Raw genomic sequence first — 22753 nt, 5'->3', positions numbered from 1 at the left:
TGATGGCTGCATAGTATTCCATTGTGTATATGTACCACAGTTTCTTCAGCCACTCATCTGTTGAAGGGCATCTTGGTTGTTTCCAGAGTCTGGCTATTGTAAATAGCGCTGCAATGAATATAGGAGTAAGGAAGGGTTTTTTGTATTGTATTTTTGTGTTTCTTGGGTATATTCCTAGGAGTGGTATAGCTGGATCGTATGGAAGCTCAATTTCCAGTTTGTGAAGGAATCTCCATATCGCTTTCCATAAAGGTTGTACTAGACGGCATTCCCACCAGCAGTGAAAAAGAGTTCCTTTCTCTCCACATCCCCGCCAGCACTGCTTGTTTTCCTTTCTTGTGATGTGTGCCAATCTCAGTGGCGTGAGGTGGTACCTCATAGTAGTTTTGATTTGCATCTCCCTGACGATTAGTGATGTTGAACATCTTTTCATGTGCCTTTTGGCCATTTGCCTTTCTTCTTTTTCAAAGTGTCTGTTCATTTCTTCTCCCCATTTTTTGATGGGGTTAGTTGTTTTTTTTCTTGTATAGTTCTGTCAGTACCTTGTAAATTTTGGATATTAGCCCTTTATCTGATGTGTATTGGGTGAATAATTTCTCCCACTCAGTGGGTGGCCTTTGTATTCTGGGCGCTATTTCCTTTGAGATGCAGAAGCTTTTCAGCTTAATATAGTCCCATCTGTTTATCTCTGCTTCCACTTGCTTGGAAAGTGCTGTCTCCTCCTTAAAGATGCCTTTAGTCTCAATGTCCTGGAGTGTTTCACCTACATGTTGTTCTATATACCTTATAGTTTCAGTTCTGATATCAAGGTCTTTAATCCATTTGGATTTTACCTTTGTATATGGTGTTAGCTGGGGGTCTGAGTTCGCTTTTTTGCAAGTGGTTAACCAGTTGTGCCAACACCACTTGTTGAATAGGCTTTCCCTGCTCCATTTAGGATTTTTTGCTCCTTTATCAAAAACAAGGTGGTTATATGTCTGAGGAATGTTTATTTTCTTATCCTCTTGATTCTATTGTGGTTCGTTCAGCTCAATCTATACTTTCTCTGAGTTCTGTGAACACCTTCTATATTTCTTCTCTAAACTTCTTATTTGAGAGGCTAAATAGGTGTTTGGCACTTTTTGGGCTATCTTCATTTTCTATGCATGGTGTTGACCTGCATTATTTCCCCATTGTCATGCCTGTAGTGTGACATTTTCTTTGTGTTGTGCTGGGGTTCATTGGCTAGAAGATGTGACCCTTAGTGGGCGGAGACAGCCTACCTCTGCTGGTTATCTTCAGATAATTTTCTCTGCTTTCCCCTCTCCTCAGGAGCTCTTCTGGATGAGGTGGTTATGGATGCCTCATGGAGCAGAGTAGAGATTTTTAAAAATATCTCCTGTTTGCAAAGCACAGAGCAGGAATCAGGCTTCATTTAGATGCTTCTAAAATGGATTCTATGGTCTCACTCATTTATGGGTTTTAAGAAAAATATAAGACATTCTTGGAGTAATGCCCAGAGACAATAGAGATGAAGGCCAGAAGGACCAGCTCATCATATAAAGCTCACCACAAAGAGTGGTGAGAGCAGTTAGAGAAATAACTACATCAATAACTACCATGACAATGTTAATGAGTGGGAATAGAATTCCTATCTCGAATACAGGGATGGGTTTGGGTAGGAGGGAGATGGGGACATTGGTGGTGGGAATGTTGCACTGGTGGACGGGGGTGATTTTTTTTATGACTGAAACCCAACTACAATCATGTTTGTTAATCATGGTGCATAAATCAAGATATTATTAAAAAAATAAAACCGACTTTAAGCAGTTTATCTTCTTTGAAGTTTTTCAAATCTAAGTCAAGGAATAAGAATCATTGGAGTCCCAGAAACACAAGAAAAAAATCTCCAGGAAGAATCAATGGTCAAGAACATAATTAAAGAGAAATGATCAGAGCTAAAGAATACACGTGATCAAATCCTGCATGCTCGAAGAGTACCAATTAAGAGACCCCAGGAAAAACACCCCAAGACATATCCTAGTCACAATGACGAATCCCACAGATAGAGACAGAATTATGAAAGTGGCAAGATAAGAAAGGGAAAACTACATTCAAAGGAGCATCCTTGAGATTTACAGCAGACCTGTCACAAGAAACACTCAAGGTCAGAAGGCAGTGGTGGGACATAGTAACAAAACTCAGTGAAATAATTGCTTTGCTTAGAATACTGCACCCAGCCAAAATCACTTTCAGGTTTGAAGGAAGTATACATGACTTCACAGATAAACAGCAGCTCAGAAACTTTACAGACTCAAATTCTGCCTTAAAAGAAAAACTAAAAGATTGACTTTAAGACAAGACTGACCAACAGACACACCAAACTTCTACAAAAGATGGAACTAAATCCCATGACAATTCTTTCTCTCAATGGACTAAAAGCACCAGTTAAGAGACACAGAGCGGCTAAATGGATCAAAAAACCGAATCCAACCTTCTGCTGCCTACAAGAAACACACCTTAATAGTCAGAACAAACATAGACTCAAAATAAAAGGCTGGAGGAAAATCATCCAAGTAAACAACACCCATAAAAAAGCTGGAGTGGTCATACTAATATCGGGTGACACAAACATACTCAGAAAAGTTGTAAGGGACAATGATGGACATTTTGTATTAATCAAGGGATATGCATAGCAGGAAGAAATCACCCTCCTAAACATATACACCAAGTGAAGGGCCAGCAAAATAGTTAATACAATTGTGGACAAATCTGAAAAGGAATATCAATAACAGCACAATAATTGTGGTAGAGCTCTACATGGCTTTGTCAACACTTGACAGGTCAATAAAATATACTAGACCTAAAAAGAAAAATGGAAGAGAGAGGCCTACTATATATATATATATATATTTCTGGGGGTGCACCAGAAATTGCACCCCCAGAAACCTGGATACGCATTTTTCTTCAATGTACATGGGTCATTCTCCAAGATAGACTACATGATGGCACATAAAACATACCTCCATAATATCAAGAGGATAGAAATTTTTCAGGCTATCTTCGCTGACCACAAGGCTCTGAAATTATATGTGAACTACAAAGGGCACAGAAGAAGAACATTAACAACTAAAAATTAAACAGCCTAATTCTGAACAACCAGTGGGTCTGAGATGAAATCAAAGAGGAAATCAAAACTTTCCTGGAAACAAATGACAATAAATACACATTCTATCAGAACATATGGGACACAAAAAAAGTGGTACTGAGAGGAAAATTTATAGCTTTGCAAGTGCATACCAGGAAGGAAAAAGGGGCATACCTAAATAGCTTAATTACACAGCTCATAGAATTAGAAAGTGCTCAACGAAAGGAACCAAAAATAGGGAGATAGAAGGAAATAACAAAGCTGAGAGCAGATATCAACGAAGTGGAAACCCAAAATACAGAAGTTGGTTCTTCAAAAAAAATAAACAAGATTTATAGACCATTGGAAAAACTAACAAAGAGAGAGAGAAACTTGGTATTAGAAATAAAAAGGGTGAGATCACTACCGATATTGCAGAGATTCAAAAGGTAATCAGAAACTACTTTGAGAAATTCTATGCCACTAAAAATGACAACGTTGAAGAAATGGATAAATTCTTGGACTCTTAAAACCTTCCATGGTTGAATAAAGAGGATGTAGCATATCTAAACACCTCCTGTAAGAGACTGCTGTAGCCTGCACAAAATGGAGGCCATCAATTTTAGCTTCTGTCTCTGTGGAAAATTCCACTGAGCTGCATACGTGATATCTGGCAGGTCTAGCCCCTGAGCTAACAGGAAATCTTGCAACAAGATTAGCCCCTTGTGCTACCACAAGGCCAGGGGGCCTGGGACAGAATGCAGATGGTATTTCCTTGTATAGTTTATATATTATCAACCTTTGATACTATATACTCAACCCTTTTCCTGAGTTGTGCTTGACAAAGAAGTCTTTGCTAATAGTTAACAGATGCCTTGAGTTTGTTCCCTCCTTGCCTTTTTTGGCTGAATGCCTGTAGCAGATATGTGATTGGTAGGAAAGCTTGTTTGAACTAACCAATGCCTAATTGCCCTGTAGATTTGGATGTAAAGTGTCCGTACCCATTTTTTGGTTATGTTCCCGTATCTGAGATGTGATTGGATAAAAGTATGTTTGAAGTAACCAATAGTTTTGAGACACATTCTCCTTGAACAAAACTATATAATTGCTTGTTTGAGCCCAATAAAATCGCCCTTGATCAGCAACCAGACTTGGGTCGTTCGTTCTAACTTCTCTAAGATTTTTTCACAGACACTTCAGATAGGATCGGCCCAGCAGACCCACGAATAAGAGGCGGCTCTCAAAATCCTTTTTCCCCGCTGGTCGGGGGCTAGGAGGAGAACCGCAACCTCCATCACTATTGAGGAAATTAAACCGGTTATCAAATGTCTGCCCAAAAACAAGAGCCCAGGCCCAGATGGATTCACTAATAAATTCTTTCAAACCTTTCAAGAGGAACTACTACCAATCCTGGCAAGACTCTTTCATGACATAAAAAAAATGGGAACACTTCTAAATAGCTTTTATGAAGCCAACATCATCTTGATACCTAAACCAGACAGAGATGCTACCAAAAAAGAAAATTACAGACCAATATTTCTGATGAACACAGATGCAAAGATCCTCAACAAAATCCTGGCAAATAGGATCCAATGCCTCATCAAGAAGTTCATTCACTACGATCAAGTAGGTTTCATCCCAGGAATGCAAGGATGGTTTAACATCCATAAATCTATCAATATAATACACCACATCGACAACAAGAAAAATAAAATTCACATGATCATATCAATAGATGCCGAGAAAGCATTTGATAAGGTCCAACACTCATTGTTGATCAAAACTCTCAGCAAGATGGGAATGAAAGGAACATCTCACAATATAGTTAAGGTCATCTAGCACAAGCCAATGGCAATTATTATCCTCAATGGAGAAAAACTAAAAGCCTTTCCTCTAAATTCTGGCACATGACATGGCTGTCCTCTCTCACTACTGCTATTCAACATAGCACTGGAAGTACTTGCTATAGCAATTAGACAAGAAAAAGATATCAAGGGAATCCAGATGGGAAAGGAAGAAGTCAAGCTCTCACTGTTTGCAGATGACATGATACTCTACTTAGAAAACCCTAAAGACTCTACCAAAAAGCTTCTAGAAACAATAGATTCATTTAGCAATGTGGCAAGCTACACAATTAGCACACAAAAATCAAGTGGCCTTTTTATACATCAATAATGATAGAAAAGATGTGAAGGACCTATAGAAAGAAAGCTATAAAACACTGCTTCAAGAAATAAGAGAGGACACTAGGAAATGGAAACACATACCCTGCTAATGGATTGACAGGATTAACATCATTAAAATGGCAATACTCTCCAAAGCACTGTACAGATTTAATGCAATCTCTCTAAAGATATCCATGACATTCTTCAAAGAAGTGAATAAAACTCTTTTGAAATTCATTTGGAACAATAAACACCCTCGGATAACTAAAGCAATCATTGGGAAAAAGAATATGGGAGGCATTACTTTCCTCAAATTTAAATTGTATTACAAAACAATAGTTATCAAAACAGCATGATATTGGAATAAAGAGAGACCCTCAGATCAGTGAAATAGACTTAAGTACTCAGAGGATGTTCTCCAGACATACAATCACCTAATTTTTGATAAAGGAGCAAGAAATTCTAAATGGAGCAGGAAAAGCCTCTTCAACAAGAAGTTTTGGCATAACTGGCTGCCACTTGCAAGAAACTGAACTTAGACCCCCCCCAGCTAATATCATGTACGAAGGTAAAATCCTAAAAGACCTTGATATCAGACCTGATACCATAAGGTATATATAACAACATCTAGCTAAAACACTCCATGACATTGAGACTAAAGGCATCATCAAGGAGGAAACTTTATTCTCCAAACAAGTGAAAGTAGAGATTAACAGATGGGAATATATTAAGATGAGAAGCTTCTGCACCTCTAAGGAAATAGTGCCCAGGATACAAGAGCCATCCACAGAGTGGGGGAAACTATTCACCCAATACCCATCAGATAAGGGGCTAATATCCAAAATATACAAGGCACTGACAGAACTTTACAAGAAAAAAAAATCTAATCCCATCAAAAAACGGGAAGAAAAAATGGACAGACAACTTGACAAAAAAGAAATAGAAATGGCCAAAAGGCACATGAGAAAATGCTCCACATCATTAATTATCAGGGAGATGCAAATCAAAACGACTATGAGGTACCACCTCACAGCATAGAGATTGGCACACATTAACAAAGAATGAGAACAAGCAGTATTGGCAGGGATGTGGAGAGAAAGGAACTCTTTTTTTTTTTTTTTTGGATCACACCCAGCAGCGTTAAGGGGTTACTCCTGGCTCTATGCTCAGAAATCACTCCTGGTAGGTTGGAGGACCATATGGGATGCTGGGATTTGAACCAATGACCTTCTGCATGAAAGGCAAACACCTTACCTTCATGCTATCTCTCTGGCCCCAGAAATAAACTCTTTTTTTTTTTTTTTGGTTTTTGGGCCACACCCGTTTGATGCTCAGAGGTTACTCCTGGCTATGCACTCAGAAATCACCCCTGGTTTGGGGGGACCATATGGGACGTCGGGGGATAGAACCATGATCCGTCCTACACTAGCACTTGTAATGCAGACACCTTACCTCTAGTGCCACCTTCCCGGCCCCAGAGACTCTTATTTTACTGCTGGTGGGAATGCTATGTAGTCCAAACTTTATAGAAAATGATATGGAGATTCCTCCAGAAACTGGAAATTGAGCTCCCATATGATCCAGCTATACCACTCCTAGGGATTTACTGTAGGTACACAAAAATTCAATACAAAAATCCCTTCCTTACACCTATATTCATTGCAGCACTATTTATCATAGCAAGACTTTGGAACCAACCAAGATGCCTTTCAACAGATGAATGACTAAAGAAACTGTGGTACATATACACAATGGAATATTATGGAGCCATAGGAGAAATAAAGTCATGACATTTTTCTATACATGGTACATGGAATCTATTATGCTGAGTGAAATAAGTCAGAGAGAGAGAGAGAAAGAGAGAGAGAGACCCAGAATTGTCTCACTCATCTATGGATTTTAAGAAAAATAAAAGACATTCTGGCAATAATTTTCAGAGACAAAAGAGAGGAGGACTGAAAGTTCCTGCTCACTTCATGAAGAGTAATGAGTTTAGTTAGAGAAATAACTACATTGAGAACTAACCTAACAATGAGAATGTATGAGGAAAATAGAAAGCCTGTCTATAGTACAGGTGGGGGTGGGGTGGGGAAGAGGGAGATTTGGGGTATTGGTGATGGGAATGTTGTACTGGTGAAGAGGGGGTGTTCTTTACATGTCTGAAACCCAATCACAATCATCTTTGTAATCAAGGTGTTTAAATAAAATAAAAAATAAATAAAAAAGAAAGTCAAATCAAAATGAACTAAAAACTTAGATATCAGATCTTAATCTATAAATTATATAGAAGAAAATATAAGTAGAACTTTCCATGGCACTGAGTTGTAGAAATTTATGAGAAAAAACATTCAGCTCTATCAAACTATATGGGAGAAAAGATGAACAGGAACTTTCTCAGTGAAGAAATACAGATGTCCAATAAGCATATAAAAATCTCAAATTACAACCATCAGAGGAATTCAAAACAACAATGAAATATCATCTCACAAGACAGAGACTGGTACTGATGAAAAAGAACAATTGTTGACAAAGATGAGAGGGAAAAGAGACCCTTATTTATTGCTGGTGGAAATCCTGACAGGTTCAACCTTTTTGGAAGCTAATTTAATATTTCTGAAAAAAATGAAATTGAGCTTCCATATCACCCACAAACTGTACTCCTGGGAATATATCCCAAAGCCCCAAGAGCACAATTCATGAAAGACAGCTGTACCTCTATGTTCATTGCAGTTTTATAGACAGTAGCCAAAATGTGCAAAAAATCAAATGCCCATGAAAAGATGACTGGATGTAGAAACTATGGCACATATCCACAATGGAGTACTCCTTAGCCATAAGAAAAAAATAAAGCAGTAAAGTTTATTCCCACGTGGATGTATCTGGAGAGTATAATGTTGAATAAAATCACTCAGGATAGCAACAGATGCAAAATGATTTTTATATGGGATTTAAAGAAAACTGTAGAGGACAATTAAAATGCTCAGTGGTGGGGCTGGAGCGATGGTGCAAGCGGTAGGGTACCATATTTTCCGGCGTATAAGAAGACTTTTGAAACAAAAAAAGTCAACCAAATATTGGGGGTCGTCCGAGTATATCCCGAAAAATGTTTCAATATGCCACTAAACGAAAATTGTCTGAATATTGCCACAAAACGAATTTTCCAACTCAATCTTGCACCAATCACTGCAAGGCTGCTCGTACTGTCTCTCTAACTCAGCCAATCCAAGCAGGCTTTTGATGCATGCAAATTAGACACTGTTCTGCACCAATCACTGCCAGTCTGCTCGGACCGCCTCTCTGACTCAGCCAATCCAAGCAGGCTTTTTATGAATGCAAATTAGACAATGTTCTGGACCCGAATCTACACTGTCAAAAGCCTGCTCAGATTGGCCAGAGTCAGAGAGGAAGTCTATTACAGTATAACCTCTGAACCTTTGCTTGTTGTGATTGGCTCACTGTGGTACATACAGTTGCAGCACAGGAACGTTCTGTCTGATACAGAGAATATAGGACTAAACCTATGTTTTAACTGCAAAATTAGGGGGTCGTCTTATACGCCCAGTCGTCTTATATGCAGGCAAATACGGTATTTGCCTTGCACATGCTAATAAAGGACGGACAGCGGTTAGATCTCCTGGTGTCCCATATGGTCCCCCAAGGCAGGAGCGATTCTGCATGCATAGCCAGGAGAAAGTCCTGAGCATCACTGGGTGTGATGCTCAATGGCAATAGGAACAAAGAGTGGAATTATTGGTCTTCAGTAGAAAGTTTGGGGATTAGTTAGGGAAGAGAACACTGAGACAATGAGAGAGTGGAAAAGTGCCCACCACAGTGGCAGGCTGTGGGGTTGAGAGGGAAACTGGAGACATTGGTGAGAGTAGTGGACACTAGTGAAGGGATTTGTGTTGGAACAATGTATGCCTGAAATTCAATCATAAATATATTTGTAATTTTGTAATTTTTGGTGATTTAATTAACAATAAGTTGCTTCCACCCCCAGCATGGAACTAACTGCCACCTTCAGAGACATGGCTGTTCCTGTAGACCCAAGTCACTCAGACAATGTCTTCATTTGTGCTCTTCCACTTTAATATTTCCTTTCTTGAGATGTGGATAACTTTTGGTGAATCTGATCTTTGGCTGGTAATACATTTCCTGGTGCCAATGATGATATTTTCATATGGTGATATTTTTAATAAATCATCTTTATTTTTAATTTTTTTCATCTAAACATGCCAATGGATATTTTGGCCAGAGGGCCACATATTGAGCAAAACTCATATTGTGGGCATTTTTCTTCCCCCTAAACCATATGTATACACAAAACAACAGTTTTAAGGATTTGCGTATGAGTAAAGCTTAAGAAATACAGTGAGATACAAGCTCATAACCAAATTCAAATCAGTGTGCAGATATGATTCAATGTGAGCACAAGTTACAAAACAAATATGTGGTTTGTAGGAAGAATTATCTGAAAACAGTGCTACAGGAAAGGCTCCAAGTTCCTTTGCAGAAGCTATAAAGCAGGTAAAAAAGGTAGGATTTTTAATCAGCCTAATGGAAACTATTGGGTCAGTCAGGATTTAACAAATAAAGCTTTGGTAATCCATGGAAGCTGTGAAAAGAAAAGCAGGTTTCACATATCAGGCCTGGCAGTGCTCTATAGCTTCTCTTAATTTGATCTTAGTTTTAACTTCTGTTTACTAATATTAGCCCCTTTGCTTCTATTCTTCTCCAGCAATATGAGAACTATATTTGGTACATCAACTATTGATGATTGATGGCCCACAAACTAAGGGAAGATTATAAGAAAGATTAAAAATTTATAGCTATCCAAGAATGTGACTCAATAGCAATTAGACTTTTTCTGTTGAAATATTGTGAGAGACACTATTAGAAAAATATCTTCACATTCTCTCCTTTTTAGCCAAAAAAATCTAATTATCTCAAAAAATATACCTAGATGGTTGAAAAGATAAATACATCTAGTTTAAACATCATGTGTCATTTTACTTTAGTATTTCTCTGTACTAATAGCTGCTTGTAGGTTGAACTGTAGGTTAATTAATGGATTTTTTTTAAGATCTATGTTTTAAGACCTAATTATAACACAGATACGTTTATCTTTTTACATTTGAACCTATTAAAATATTCCCAATTTTATTTATGTTATGACAGACATATGATTTGTATAAACAAGGTTCATTTCCTCAGCTCAAGTTAAAGGCTCCGTTAGCTAAAACTGTTTTTTCTTGTCTCTATCATTACTAATATCATCCAACATCCCCTGTAATATCATCCCAATAATTTTCCCTTGATTTGATTTAATCTAAATTAAAAATAATAGATGAATTCTTAAGTGCCCTCTCTACAAACTAAACCAAATAAGAACAGTTTGAGGTAGAAAAACAGTGAATATATTTTTTGGGGGAGCCTACAGTTTTGGAATATTAAAATGATATAGAAACAAGTGTTCACTTACAGTTACACAGAAAAAAGTTAGTGTTAAGTTTTCACAACTTGCCTTTTTACCCATACCAGCAATTTCAGCTTATCATTCACCTATTTCATTAGGTTCTTCTCACTTTCTTTAGCACCATCTGACAGTCTCTCCCACTTTATTGAAAATATAAAAATCTTTTCAAAAATTTCATTAAACCTTTACTCTGCAAGTCTCAGTCTCTCTACAGGTACTAGTTAAAACCCAGTCAAGTTTCTAACATTTCATTTGCACATTAGCAGGGAAAAAGTTGCCCTTAGGAAATGAGAGCTTATTGTCATTTTATCAACTCCTTAAAAAACTTGGTGGTGGCAGACATCATTATATTATCATTCTCCCACTGTAATAGTGTTTAAGGTAAAAAGCACTGAGTATCATAAATTCTCACCTAATTTTAGTTTTGCTAGACTTTTTAAAGAAAAGATTCAATGCAAATTTAGCCTACTAGAGGTTAATGCTATACTAAACTGATATTACTGTCAAGTGTCTGCAAGAGAAAAGAAAAACAAAAACTTAACAGCCAAATTCTAGACCAATTGCTTGCAAGAACTGTAGTTAACTTCATGACCTGCCAGGAAGGTAAATTCTGTAAGATAATTGAAACAATTCCTTTATTTAAATAATGTTAACTTCATCTAAGCTGGTGAGTAATTGTTCACCAGGACTTAAGGAAAAACAAAAATCCAGCTACTAGTAACACCAAAGAAATGCATGCCAACTGTAAACCAAAGTGCTTTGGTACTGTAGCCATAACAGATGGAAGTGTGGTAGGGGAGCAGGAATTCCCTGCCAGATGACAGGGCCAATAAGTTTTTGAGACCTGTCATGTCTCTTGCATGGTTGTCACTGCCATGTTCATGACAAGAGTCACATAGCACAAGTTTATTAGCTCACTTGTTAAAACAGAGAAAACAGAAAACAGTGTGCAATGTTGATAAATTGATGTTCAGGCTTGCTGAAGGGTCACAATAATTTGAGGAAACATGTTTGGTGCCATAGATGAAAAACCATGGTCTCTAGTGGAATGCATATGAAGTCTTCAAACTATTTCCTCAAAAACTCTTGTTTTTGTTTGTGACTTTAGTAAAAAAGCATAAAGATGGACGTGGGAAGGCAGTTCAGAAGGACATCTTTGAGGAGAGGTGGGCAGCTTCCAGAAATCGAGAGATGTCTAAAGTTAAGGCCTTTATCTGCAAACCATAGAATATTAATAAACTCTATACCATATTTACAAATGCATTCTCGTAATAAATCTAACAGTATTCTGTTCACAGTGCCATTGTTTATACAGGTAGCAATCCCATAATACTCATGTATTTTGGCAAGGGAATCAGTAGCGCTTGGTATTTACAGAAAATGTACACGTGTACATGGAATCTGTGTTCTAGATAAAAGATAGATTGGCCAATGGCATAGAGGAATGAACTATACAGCACCTTTCCCTTGGGTGGGATAGGTAATGCGGTTTCTTATATTGAGAAGATGCCAAATCTTTGACCCAAAGTGGCATATAGTCAGTAATAAAACTATGAACCCCCTGTTTGACTTTGGGCACATTGAAAAATCTTAGTCCAAAATTTTAGATCCAATGTCTAGAGCATAAAATAGAAAAGTTAAAAAGATTTATTATTATGTTTATAATAATAATAATTATTATTATTAAAATAGAAGGTTCTTTCTCTCATGCTCTCTTTTGTGCCTTTATAATGCAGAGACATAATCCTCAGAGGCCCAAATATGCTGGTGTTTTCTGTCATGCAGATCAGTGGACACACGGGCAATCATTAACATGCTCAGGATTTAGGAATTTCTGCTTGTCACAGTGTGACCCATGACCCATGGGGGACAGGGAGAAGCACCTCTTTTCTTACTCTCCAGTCTTCTCCTTGAGGGGCAAATTCGCTCCTAGATTTTGCTCCTAGGGGCAAAGTTTTGCTTCTAGAAATGGCTCCCACATTTCTGAATAGAGTTTTCATTTCGGCAGCTAATGCTGAGGTGACAGATGGCTTCTGTACACTTGGAAAAGGGAGACAGGTAGAAGAAAGAGAGTTGCATTCCAAAGAGTCCTAGGTTGAGACCCAGAAGTTGTCTGGGTTTCTCCGTGAAGTTTCCCTCAAAGCTTCTACCTTCTCAGGAGGTGTGTGCTGAAGGCGGTTCTTGTTCTTTCTGCCTGGGGATCAGGTGGCAGTTCTGGCATGCTCTATGGGGCATCACCTTCGCTCACAGTCTGCTCTTGCTTCTCAGTACCTGGGCCTGTGTGACCTGAGCTGCCACTGCCACTGCCACTGCCACTGCCACTGCCACTGTTTCTGTGCTGTCCGGGCATCAAGCTTTTCCACTGGGCTTTGTTGTGCGCAAGATGGTTCAGCATGCTCTCAGACAGAGGGCTATTTCCAGTGAATCGGCCCCATTCCTGGAAGAGTGGCTCCACAATATAGGTCATGAAACCTAAGAGAGACAAGGACAAAGTCATCATCCTGAGATCAGGAAAGCAAATTGGCACCTCACCTCCCAAATAGAACGCATGCCCCATTCTATAGTTGGACCAGGGGTCTGAAGGCAGTGGACTTGTCATTTAACCAGTCAAAGAAGGGAGTAATTTAAAACATAATAAATGTTTAGAAAGTACATAGCAGATGATACACAGTAGTTATTTAGACAGGGAGAATGACATGTAAATAACAAAAATGTAATGTTTGTTCTGGAGGTAAGGAGGGAAGGGAGGAGGAAGGGAGATACGGCAAATAATACCAGAAAGGTACATACCATAAAGAATATTATTTAAAAATGTTAATTTAACTATTTTATCAGATTTTTTGGGGTGAGCAACATCCCATCGTGCTTGGGATACTCCAAGCTCTGTGTTCAGAAGTCACTCCTGTCATTGCACAGGGCACCATATAAGATGACAGAAACTGTTATGTAAGTTTTTTGGCTTTAGATTGCCTTGTGTGTTGTTAAGAAATATTATAATGTGTTACAATCTGGGGACTTGAGGGACAAAGTAATTGTACATGGGTTCTGTTTTATTTATCTTAATGTTCTTTGGCTGAAAGTTCAAAGTTAAGATATCAGCAAGGGGACTTCTTCTGAGAATTATGTTATGGGTGATTGTCCGTCCACTGTAACTTTTCCTTGTCATTTTTTGTTGCATCTTTGTTCTCATAATTAAAAATAAAAAAATTAAATAAATTAAAAAAATAAGATGACAGAAACTGAATCCTGACTTAGCTACATACAAGACCAAGACCTAACCCCCTTAACTATCTCTCTGGCTCCTATTTTATTTTATTTTATTTTTGTTATTGTTTTTGTGCCACACCTGGCAGTGCTCATAGCTTTGCATTCTGGAATCACTCCTGGCAGACTCAGAAGGACCATCTGGTAGGATCAAACCTAAGTTTGATAAACTAAGTTTATCCACTTAGTTATATGCAAGGCTAGCACCCAACTTACTGTACAATTGTTTTGTCTCCTGTTTTGTCTTGTTTTCTACAATTCTAAATAGCTAAGTGAAATTAAAAAAAGTTCATTTACACTCATGCATAGAAAGGACTATTTAATGACAAAGTAAAATTAGTTGATAATAGATTTTTTTTTGCTTGCCTCAACTATTTTATTTTATATTATTATTTTTTTATTTTGGATTTGGGGCCACACCCTGTAGTGCTTAGGGGTTACCCCTAGCTCTGCACTTCGAAGTCATTCCTGGCAGGCTTGGAGGACCATATGGGATGCAGGGAATTGCACTTGGATAGGCCACATACAAGACAAATTCCCTCCTTGCTGTGCTACCGCTATAGTCCCACGTCTCAACTATTTTTTATTTTTATTTTTGTTGTTTTTGGGCCATACCATCTCTCAACTATTTTAGACCTATTGCTTTCTAATCTTGTTTAACTGTTCATGTGATTTCCATATAGTAATTATGATAATCATCCAAACTTGGATATATTTAAGCTTCATTATATTTTTCTGAAATATAGACATAAAGTGCAGAGGCTAACATTTTTAAATATGATTAAATCATCTAACAACCCTGTATGCTAATAGGCATGTATACCTTAGTATAAAATATTTATAAATTCGCTTTTGCAAAAGCTGGCTCCCTGTGTGTGACACCAGGCGGGGAAAATCCGCGAAAGTACACCGGCCCAGTGGGGCTCAGCTGTGAAAGACTGTGAGTGTGACCTGTCTATGTCTGTCTACTGTCCTCTTGCGTGAAACTCTTGCGAGTGGGGCAAAAAGAGCCTCCAGAAACCTCGCTCGCCCAGACGCCATTTTCAGGGAGGGACTTCAGAGCATAAAAACCGGCTAACCTTTGCAAAAGCTGGCTCCCTGTGTGTGACACCAGGCGGGGAAAATCCGCGAAAGTACACCGGCCCAGTGGGGCTCAGCTGTGAAAGACTGTGAGTGTGACCTGTCTATGTCTGTCTACTGTCCTCTTGCGTGAAACTCTTGCGAGTGGGGCAAAAGGAGGCTCCAGCAGAGCACTTTAGCTCCGCTTCGCTACGCGGCCGTGCACTCTTTCTAAGGAAAGAACTCCATTGCAACAAGAAGGAAAAATCACACTAAGAACGGCGCTGTATCACAGAAGCAAACATTTCTCTCTGGACTGTCTTCTCTGTTGCATGCTCGGGCCTAAGATTTGACCCAGTGTGAGGCTTCATCCACGGAGGACTCCCCTCCCTTAGAGGCAAGTCAGCCCATCCAGAAAGGGAGGAGCCAGAGGAGTGTGCTGCCTATATCATATAGACAATGAATACCACTACAACACGTAGAAAAACCCACAATACAAGTGTGACAATGGGGAAACAACGCAGGCCAGCATCAGACATAGAGAATGAAGATGACAATTCTGAGGACCAGATAATGACTGAACAACTAATCAACCTCTCAGATAAGGACTTTAGACTAGCAATATGGAAGGTGCTCAACAGACTCCAAGAAACCATGAATCGAGTTGAACAGAACACTAATAAGAACCAAGAAAATATGAAGGCAGAAATGACAAAACTCCAAACTGAAATAACATGTCAACTAACAGGACTGAAAAAGTCAGTAAACGAAGTGAATGACAAAATGGATAAGCTCTGGGACAGGGTATCAGAAGCTGAGAATAGACTTGGTGCTGTGGAAGATGAGATACATAACAATTCCATACAGCAGGAGAGATTGGACAAAAAACTTAAAGCAAATGAGCAGACAATGGAAAAATTAGTCAAAGAATGGGAACAGATGAAAATAGAAGTCTATGATAAGATCAACAGAAACAACTTAAGAATCATTGGAGTCCCAGAGACCCAGGAAGAAAATTTCCAGGAAGAATCAATGGTCAAGAACATCATTAAAGAGAAACTTCCAGAGCTAAAGAATATATGTGATCAAATCCTGCATGCCCGAAGAGTACCAACCAAAAGAGACCCCAGAAAAACCACCCCAAGACACATCCTAGTCACAATGACAAATCCTACAGATAGAGACAGAATTCTGAAAACAGCAAGATCAAAAGGGGAAATCATGTTCAAGCAAGCTTCCCTGAGATTTACAGCAGACCTGTCACCAGAAACGCTCAATGCCAGAAAGCAGTGGTGGGATATTGTGACAAGACTGAATGAAATGAATGCTTCACCCAGAATACTATACCCAGCAAAACTCACTTTCCGGTTTGATGGAAGAATACATGGTTTCACAGACAAAAAACAGCTCAGAAACTTCACAGACACAAAACCAGTCTTAAGAGAAAAACTGAAAGACCTAATCTAAGACAAGACTACCCAAAAGACACACCAAATTTTGAAATAAAGATGGCGTTAAATCCCAGGACAATTCTTTCTCTCAATGTCAATGGACTAAATGCACCAGTTAAGAGACACAGAGTGGCTAAATGGATCAAAAAACTCAATCCAACCTTCTGCTGCCTACAAGAAACGCACCTGAATAGTCAGAACAAACATAAACTCAAAATAAAAGGCTGGAGAAAAGTTATCCAAGCAAACAACACCCATAAAAAAGCTGGAGTGGCCATACTAATATCAGATAATGCAAACTTTATACTCAGGAAGGTTGTAAGGGACAAAGACGGACATTTTATATTAATCAAGGGGTACGTAGAGCAGGAAGAATTCACTCTCCTAAACATATATGCACCGAATGAGGGGCCAGCAAAATATTTAATACAACTGTTGACAAATCTGAAAAATAATATCAACAACAACACAATAATTGTGGGGGACCTTAACACGGCTTTGTCAACACTGGACAGGTCAACCAGACTGAAACCCAACAAGAATATACTAGACGTGAGGAGAGAAATGGAAGAAAGAGGCCTAGTGGATATATATAGGACACTCCATCCCCAGAAACCTGGATACACATTCTTCTCCAATGTACATGGGACATTCTCCAGGATAGACTACATGCTGGCACATAAAACATACCTCCATAAGATCAAGAGGATAGAAATTTTGCAGACTACCTTCGCTGACCACAAGGCTCTGAAATTATTTGTGAACTCCAAAGGGACTCAGAAGAAACACTTTAACACCTGGAAGTTAAACAGCCTCATGCTCAATAACCAGTGGGTCCGAGATGAAATCAAGGAGGAAATAAAAAGGTTCCTGGAAACAAATGACAATAAAGGCACAAACTCTCAGAACTTATGGGACACAGCAAAAGCAGTACTGAGAGGAAAATTTATAGCTTTGCAAGCACACATCAGGAAGGAAGAAGGAGCTTACCTGAGTAGCTTAATGACACAGCTAATAGAACTAGAAAATGCTCAACAAAAGGACCCAAGAATAGGAAGACAGAAGGAAATAACAAAGCTGAGAGCAGAAATCAACGAAGTGGAAACTCAAAAAACAATCCGAAAGATCAACGAAAGCAGAAGTTGGTTCTTTGAAAAAATAAACAAGATTGATAGACCACTGGCAAACCTAACAAAGAAAGAGAGAGAGAGAAACTTGATAACTCGTATCAGGAATGAAAAAGGAGAGATCACTACTGATATGACAGAGATTCAAAGGGTAATCAGAAACTACTTTGAAAAACTCTACGCCACTAAAAATGAGAACCTGGAAGAAATGGATAAATTCTTGGACTCTTATAATCTTCCACGGTTGAAGGAAGAGGATGTAGCATATCTAAACACCCCCATCACCATTGATGAAATTAAAACAGTAATCAAATGTCTGCCGAAAAACAAAAGCCCAGGTCCAGATGGATTCACTAATGAATTCTATCAAACTTTCCAAGAGGAACTACTACCAATCTTGGCAAGACTCTTTCATGAAATTGAACAAACAGAAACACTTCCAAATAGCTTTTATGAAGCCAACATCACCTTGATACCTAAACCAGACAGAGACGCTACCAAAAAAGAAAATTACAGACCAATATCACTGATGAATGCAGATGCAAAGATCCTCAACAAAATCCTGGCAAATAGGATTCAATGCCTCGTTAAGAAGATCATCCACTACGATCAAGTAGGTTTCATCCCAGGAATGCAAGGCTGGTTTAACATCCGTAAATCTATCAACATAATACACAACATCAATAACAAGAAAAATAAAAACCACATGATCATATCAATAGATGCAGAGAAAGCATTTGATAAGGTCCAACACCCATTCTTGATCAAAACTCTCAGCAAGATGGGAATGGAGGGAACCTTTCTCAATATAGTGAAGGCCATCTACCACAAGCCAGTGGCAAATATTATCCTCAATGGAGAAAAACTGAAAGCCTTCCCTCTAAATTCTGGCACAAGACAAGGCTGTCCTCTCTCACCACTCCTATTCAACATAGCACTGGAAGTACTTGCTATAGCGATTAGGCAAGAAAAGGATATCAAGGGAATCCAGATAGGAAAGGAAGAAGTCAAACTCTCACTGTTTGCAGATGACATGATACTCTACTTAGAAAACCCTAAAGACTCTATCAAAAAGCTTCTAGAAACAATAGACTCATATAGCAAGGTGGCAGGCTACAAAATTAACACACAAAAATCAATGGCCTTTCTATATACCAATAGTAATAAGGATGAAATGGACATTAAGAAAACAACCCCATTCACAATAGTACCACACAAACTCAAATATCTTGGAATCAACTTGACTAAATATGTGAAGGACCTATACAAAGAAAACTATAAAACTCTGCTCCAAGAAATAAGAGAGGACACACGGAAATGGAAACGCATACCCTGCTCATGGATTGGCAGGATTAACATCATCAAAATGTCAATACTCCCCAAGGCATTATACAGATTTAATGCCATCCCTCTAAAGATACCCATGACATTCTTCAAAGAAGTGGATCAGACACTTTTGAAATTCATTTGGAACAATAAACACTCTCGAATAGCTAAAGCAATCATTGGGAAAAAGAATATGGGAGGAATTACTTTTCCCAACTTTAAACTGTACTACAAAGCAACAGTTATCAAAACAGCATGGTATTGGAATAAGGATAGGTCCTCAGATCAGTGGAATAGGCTTGAATACTCAGAAAATGTTCCCCAGAGATACAACCATCTAATTTTTGATAAAGGAGCAGGAAATCCTAAATGGAGCAGGGAAAGCCTCTTCAACAAGTGGTGTTGGCACAATTGGATAGCCACTTGCAAAAAATTAAACTTAGACCCCCAGCTAACATCATGTACAAAGGTAAAATCCAAATGGATTAAAGACCTCGATATCAGCCCCAAAACCATAAGATATATAGAACAGCACATAGGCAAAACACTACAGGACATTACAGGCATCTTCAAGGAGGAAACTGCACTCTCTAAGCAAGTGAAAGCAGAGATTAACAGATGGGAATATATTAAGCTGAGAAGCTTCTGCACCTCAAAGGAAATAGTGCCCAGGATACAAGAGCCACCCACTGAGTGGGAGAAACTATTCACCCAATACCCATCAGATAAGGGGCTAATCTCCAAAATATACAAGGCACTGACAGAACTTTACAAGAAAAAAACATCTAACCCCATCAAAAAATGGGGAGAAGAAATGAACAGACACTTTGACAAAGAAGAAATACGCATGGCCAAAAGACACATGAAAAAATGTTCCACATCACTAATCATCAGGGAGATGCAAATCAAAACAACGATGAGATACCACCTCACACCCCAGAGAATGGCACACATCACAAAGAATGAGAATAAACAGTGTTGGCGGGGATGTGGAGAGAAAGGAACTCTTATCCACTGCTGGTGGGAATGCTGTCTAGTTCAACCTTTATGGAAAGCGATATGGAGATTCCTCCAAAAACTGGAAATCGAGCTCCCATACGATCCAGCTATACCACTCCTAGGAATATACCCTAGGAACACAAAAATACAATACAAAAGCCCCTTCCTTACACCTATATTCATTGCAGCTCTATTTACCATAGCAAGACTCTGGAAACAACCAAGATGCCCTTCAACAGACGAATGGCTAAAGAAACTGTGGTACATATACACAATGGAATATTATGCAGCTGTCAGGAGAGATGAAGTCATGAAATTTTCCTATACATGGATGTACATGGAATCTATTATGCTGAGTGAAATAAGTCAGAGAGAGAGAGAAAAACGCAGAATGGTCTCACTCATCTATGGGTTTTAAGAAAAATGAAAGACACCCTTGTAATAATAATTTTCAGACACAAAAGAGAAAAGAGCTGGAAGTTCCAGCTCACCTCAGGAAGCTCACCACAAAGAGTGATGAGTTTAGTTAGAGAAATAACTACATTTTGAACTGTCCTAATATTGAAAATGTATGAGGGAAATGTAGAGCCTGTTTAGGGTACAGGCGGGGGTTGGGTGGGGAGGAGGGAGATTTGGGACTTGGGTGATGGGAATGTTGCACTGGTGATGGGTGGTGTTCCTTTTATGACTGAAACCCAAACACAATCATGTATGTAATCAAGGTGTTTAAATAAAAAAAATTAAAAAAAATTTATAAATTCAATATTTTAAAATCTAGTGCTTAAAATTTAATAAAGTTACAAAAATCTCATTTAATAACTAGAAAAGGCATATTCAAATCTGAATCAGCCTCCTAAAGCAGTGTTTTAGATTAAGGAAGTCTTCTGTATGATACATACTCTATTGGTATCCAGATTTAGAACAAAATTTTTGTTGACATTTAATGATTTTATATTGCTGTTAATGGTTTCTAATGAATATAATTCCAAAACCATACTCCTCAACAGTGTGCCTTCATTCCACTCCCAAAGATCTCAATGACCCTCCTTTCAACCCCTTCCTCAACACCAACTCAGATCTCCCATTGTGTAGTCTTTGGCCCTTTGCTACCTTGTTGTATATAAGTTCTAATTATGAGAGAGAGATCATTCTGTATCTATCCCTTTCTTTCTGATGGACTTCACTTTAGTTCCATACATGTTTCTGAAAATTAAATGAGTTTGTTTGTTCTTCGAGTTGCATAGTAGTCTATTGTGTGTGTATATCTATATACATATACGCCTATATCCCTACTTAACTTAAAATTTTGGGAGACCAAATGCTGTGGTGCTGAGGTTTTACTCCTTGTTCTGCTCTTAGTGATCACTCCTGGCATGCTTAGGGAACTATATGTGGTGCCAAAGATTAAATCTGGGTTGAAGATATGCAAGAAAAGCACCCTACCTACTATACAATTGCTCTGGCTTCTAACACAACTTCTGGGTTTATTCATCCATATTTGGGTATTTGGTTTGTTCCCAAGTCTTGAGTTTTGTACTAAGTGTGGTGATGGACATGAGTGTGCAGATATCCTTTTGAATTAATGTTTCTGCATTCTGAGGATAGGAGCCAAAAAGAGACATTGCTGGGTTGTGTGGTAGCTCTATCCCTATTTTTGGTAGGTACTATATTGCTTTCCATAGATGCTGACACAGTTACAATTGTAGATAAGAATTCCTTTTTCAGAACTGCCAATGATAACTGTTTCCAGACTTTTTGATGCATTGATATTCAGACTTGTGTTCCCATCTTCTTTGCCCACACAAGTCTGCCAAATATAAAGTAGAATCCTTGCAAAGATTCTTGCAAAGGAAGGAGGATGAAAAAAAAGACCCTTTCTTTTTCTTGGAATGGTGAGTATGGAGGAAGGAGGATGAAAGAAAAGACCCTTTTTCTTTTTTTTTTCTTTTTGGGCCACACCTGATGTCGCTCAGGGGCTACTCCTGGCTATGCACTCAGAAATCGCTCCTGGCTTGGGGGACCATATGGGACGCTAGGGGATTGAACTGTGGTCTGTCCTAGGCTATCGTCGGCAAGCAGACGCCTTACCACTTGTGCCACGGCTCCGACCCCAAGACCCTTTCTTCTAATTTTTTTCCTGTATATTTTATTGCCTGGTATTTCATTTTAAGTAGAAACTTCCCTTTAAAAAGCAAAATTTGATAGAAGAAATGAAGAATGAGATGAATATACTAAGTCCCATTTCCATATGAGTAAGTGTGGATCGCTGAAATAGAAAATCAGATCTGACAGCAACGTCTTATGGTGGATGGGGGTAGGAAGAGGAGAAGATATTTTCAGTTCCAAGGAAATCAGGATAGAGGAAATTGCTATGTTACTTAGGATCTACTAGAGAAGTCCTTGTTTGGGATGCTGAAACCTCAGTCCCCATTAGAATCTATTATCTATTTGAGTTTTTCCTATTAAGCCTGATCAGCCGGAAGGCATGGTGAAAGATGAATGAACCAAGGCTTGGTTTATAATCACCTCTCTTTTCTCTTATGATTGTTGTGACGATAGCATCCATTGAATTTTATACTATCCCATTGTAAAAACAAGTATCTATGGTAACCACAGTCTCCTAGGCTGAAAAACAGGACATATGATCTGGCAAAATAAAAGAGTTTTTATGACAATGACAGAATAAAAATATCTGAATTCAGGCGTGTCTTGAAAACCCAGGTTATGTGTTTAACAGTGTTTATAATGATTTTCTTTGGTGGCTCAAATATTTTTTAACA

The 22753-nt window shown here is 38.5% G+C and overlaps 2 protein-coding genes across 2 annotated transcripts in view; one reads left to right on the top strand and one right to left on the bottom strand.

Annotated features, from left to right (window-relative positions):
• BCLAF1 (BCL2 associated transcription factor 1) overlaps positions 1–22753 on the top strand; it is a 1193665-nt gene that overhangs the window by 150018 nt on the left and 1020894 nt on the right. The window lies entirely within an intron of this gene.
• The window catches only part of PDE7B (phosphodiesterase 7B), a 208142-nt gene continuing 197783 nt past the window's right edge, over positions 12395–22753 (bottom strand). Inside the window, exon 12 of the mRNA XM_049788023.1 lies at positions 12395–13219. Coding sequence (XP_049643980.1) covers positions 12972–13219 — 248 coding nt within the window. The 3' untranslated portion in view covers positions 12395–12971. The remainder of the gene's footprint in view (positions 13220–22753) is intronic.

The sequence above is a fragment of the Suncus etruscus genome, chromosome 15 (assembly GCF_024139225.1).
Source record: "Suncus etruscus isolate mSunEtr1 chromosome 15, mSunEtr1.pri.cur, whole genome shotgun sequence".
NCBI classification, from domain to species: domain Eukaryota; kingdom Metazoa; phylum Chordata; class Mammalia; order Eulipotyphla; family Soricidae; genus Suncus; species Suncus etruscus.
The sequence above is the reverse complement of the archived record's forward strand: the minus strand, read 5'-3'. Positions and strand labels throughout refer to the sequence as shown.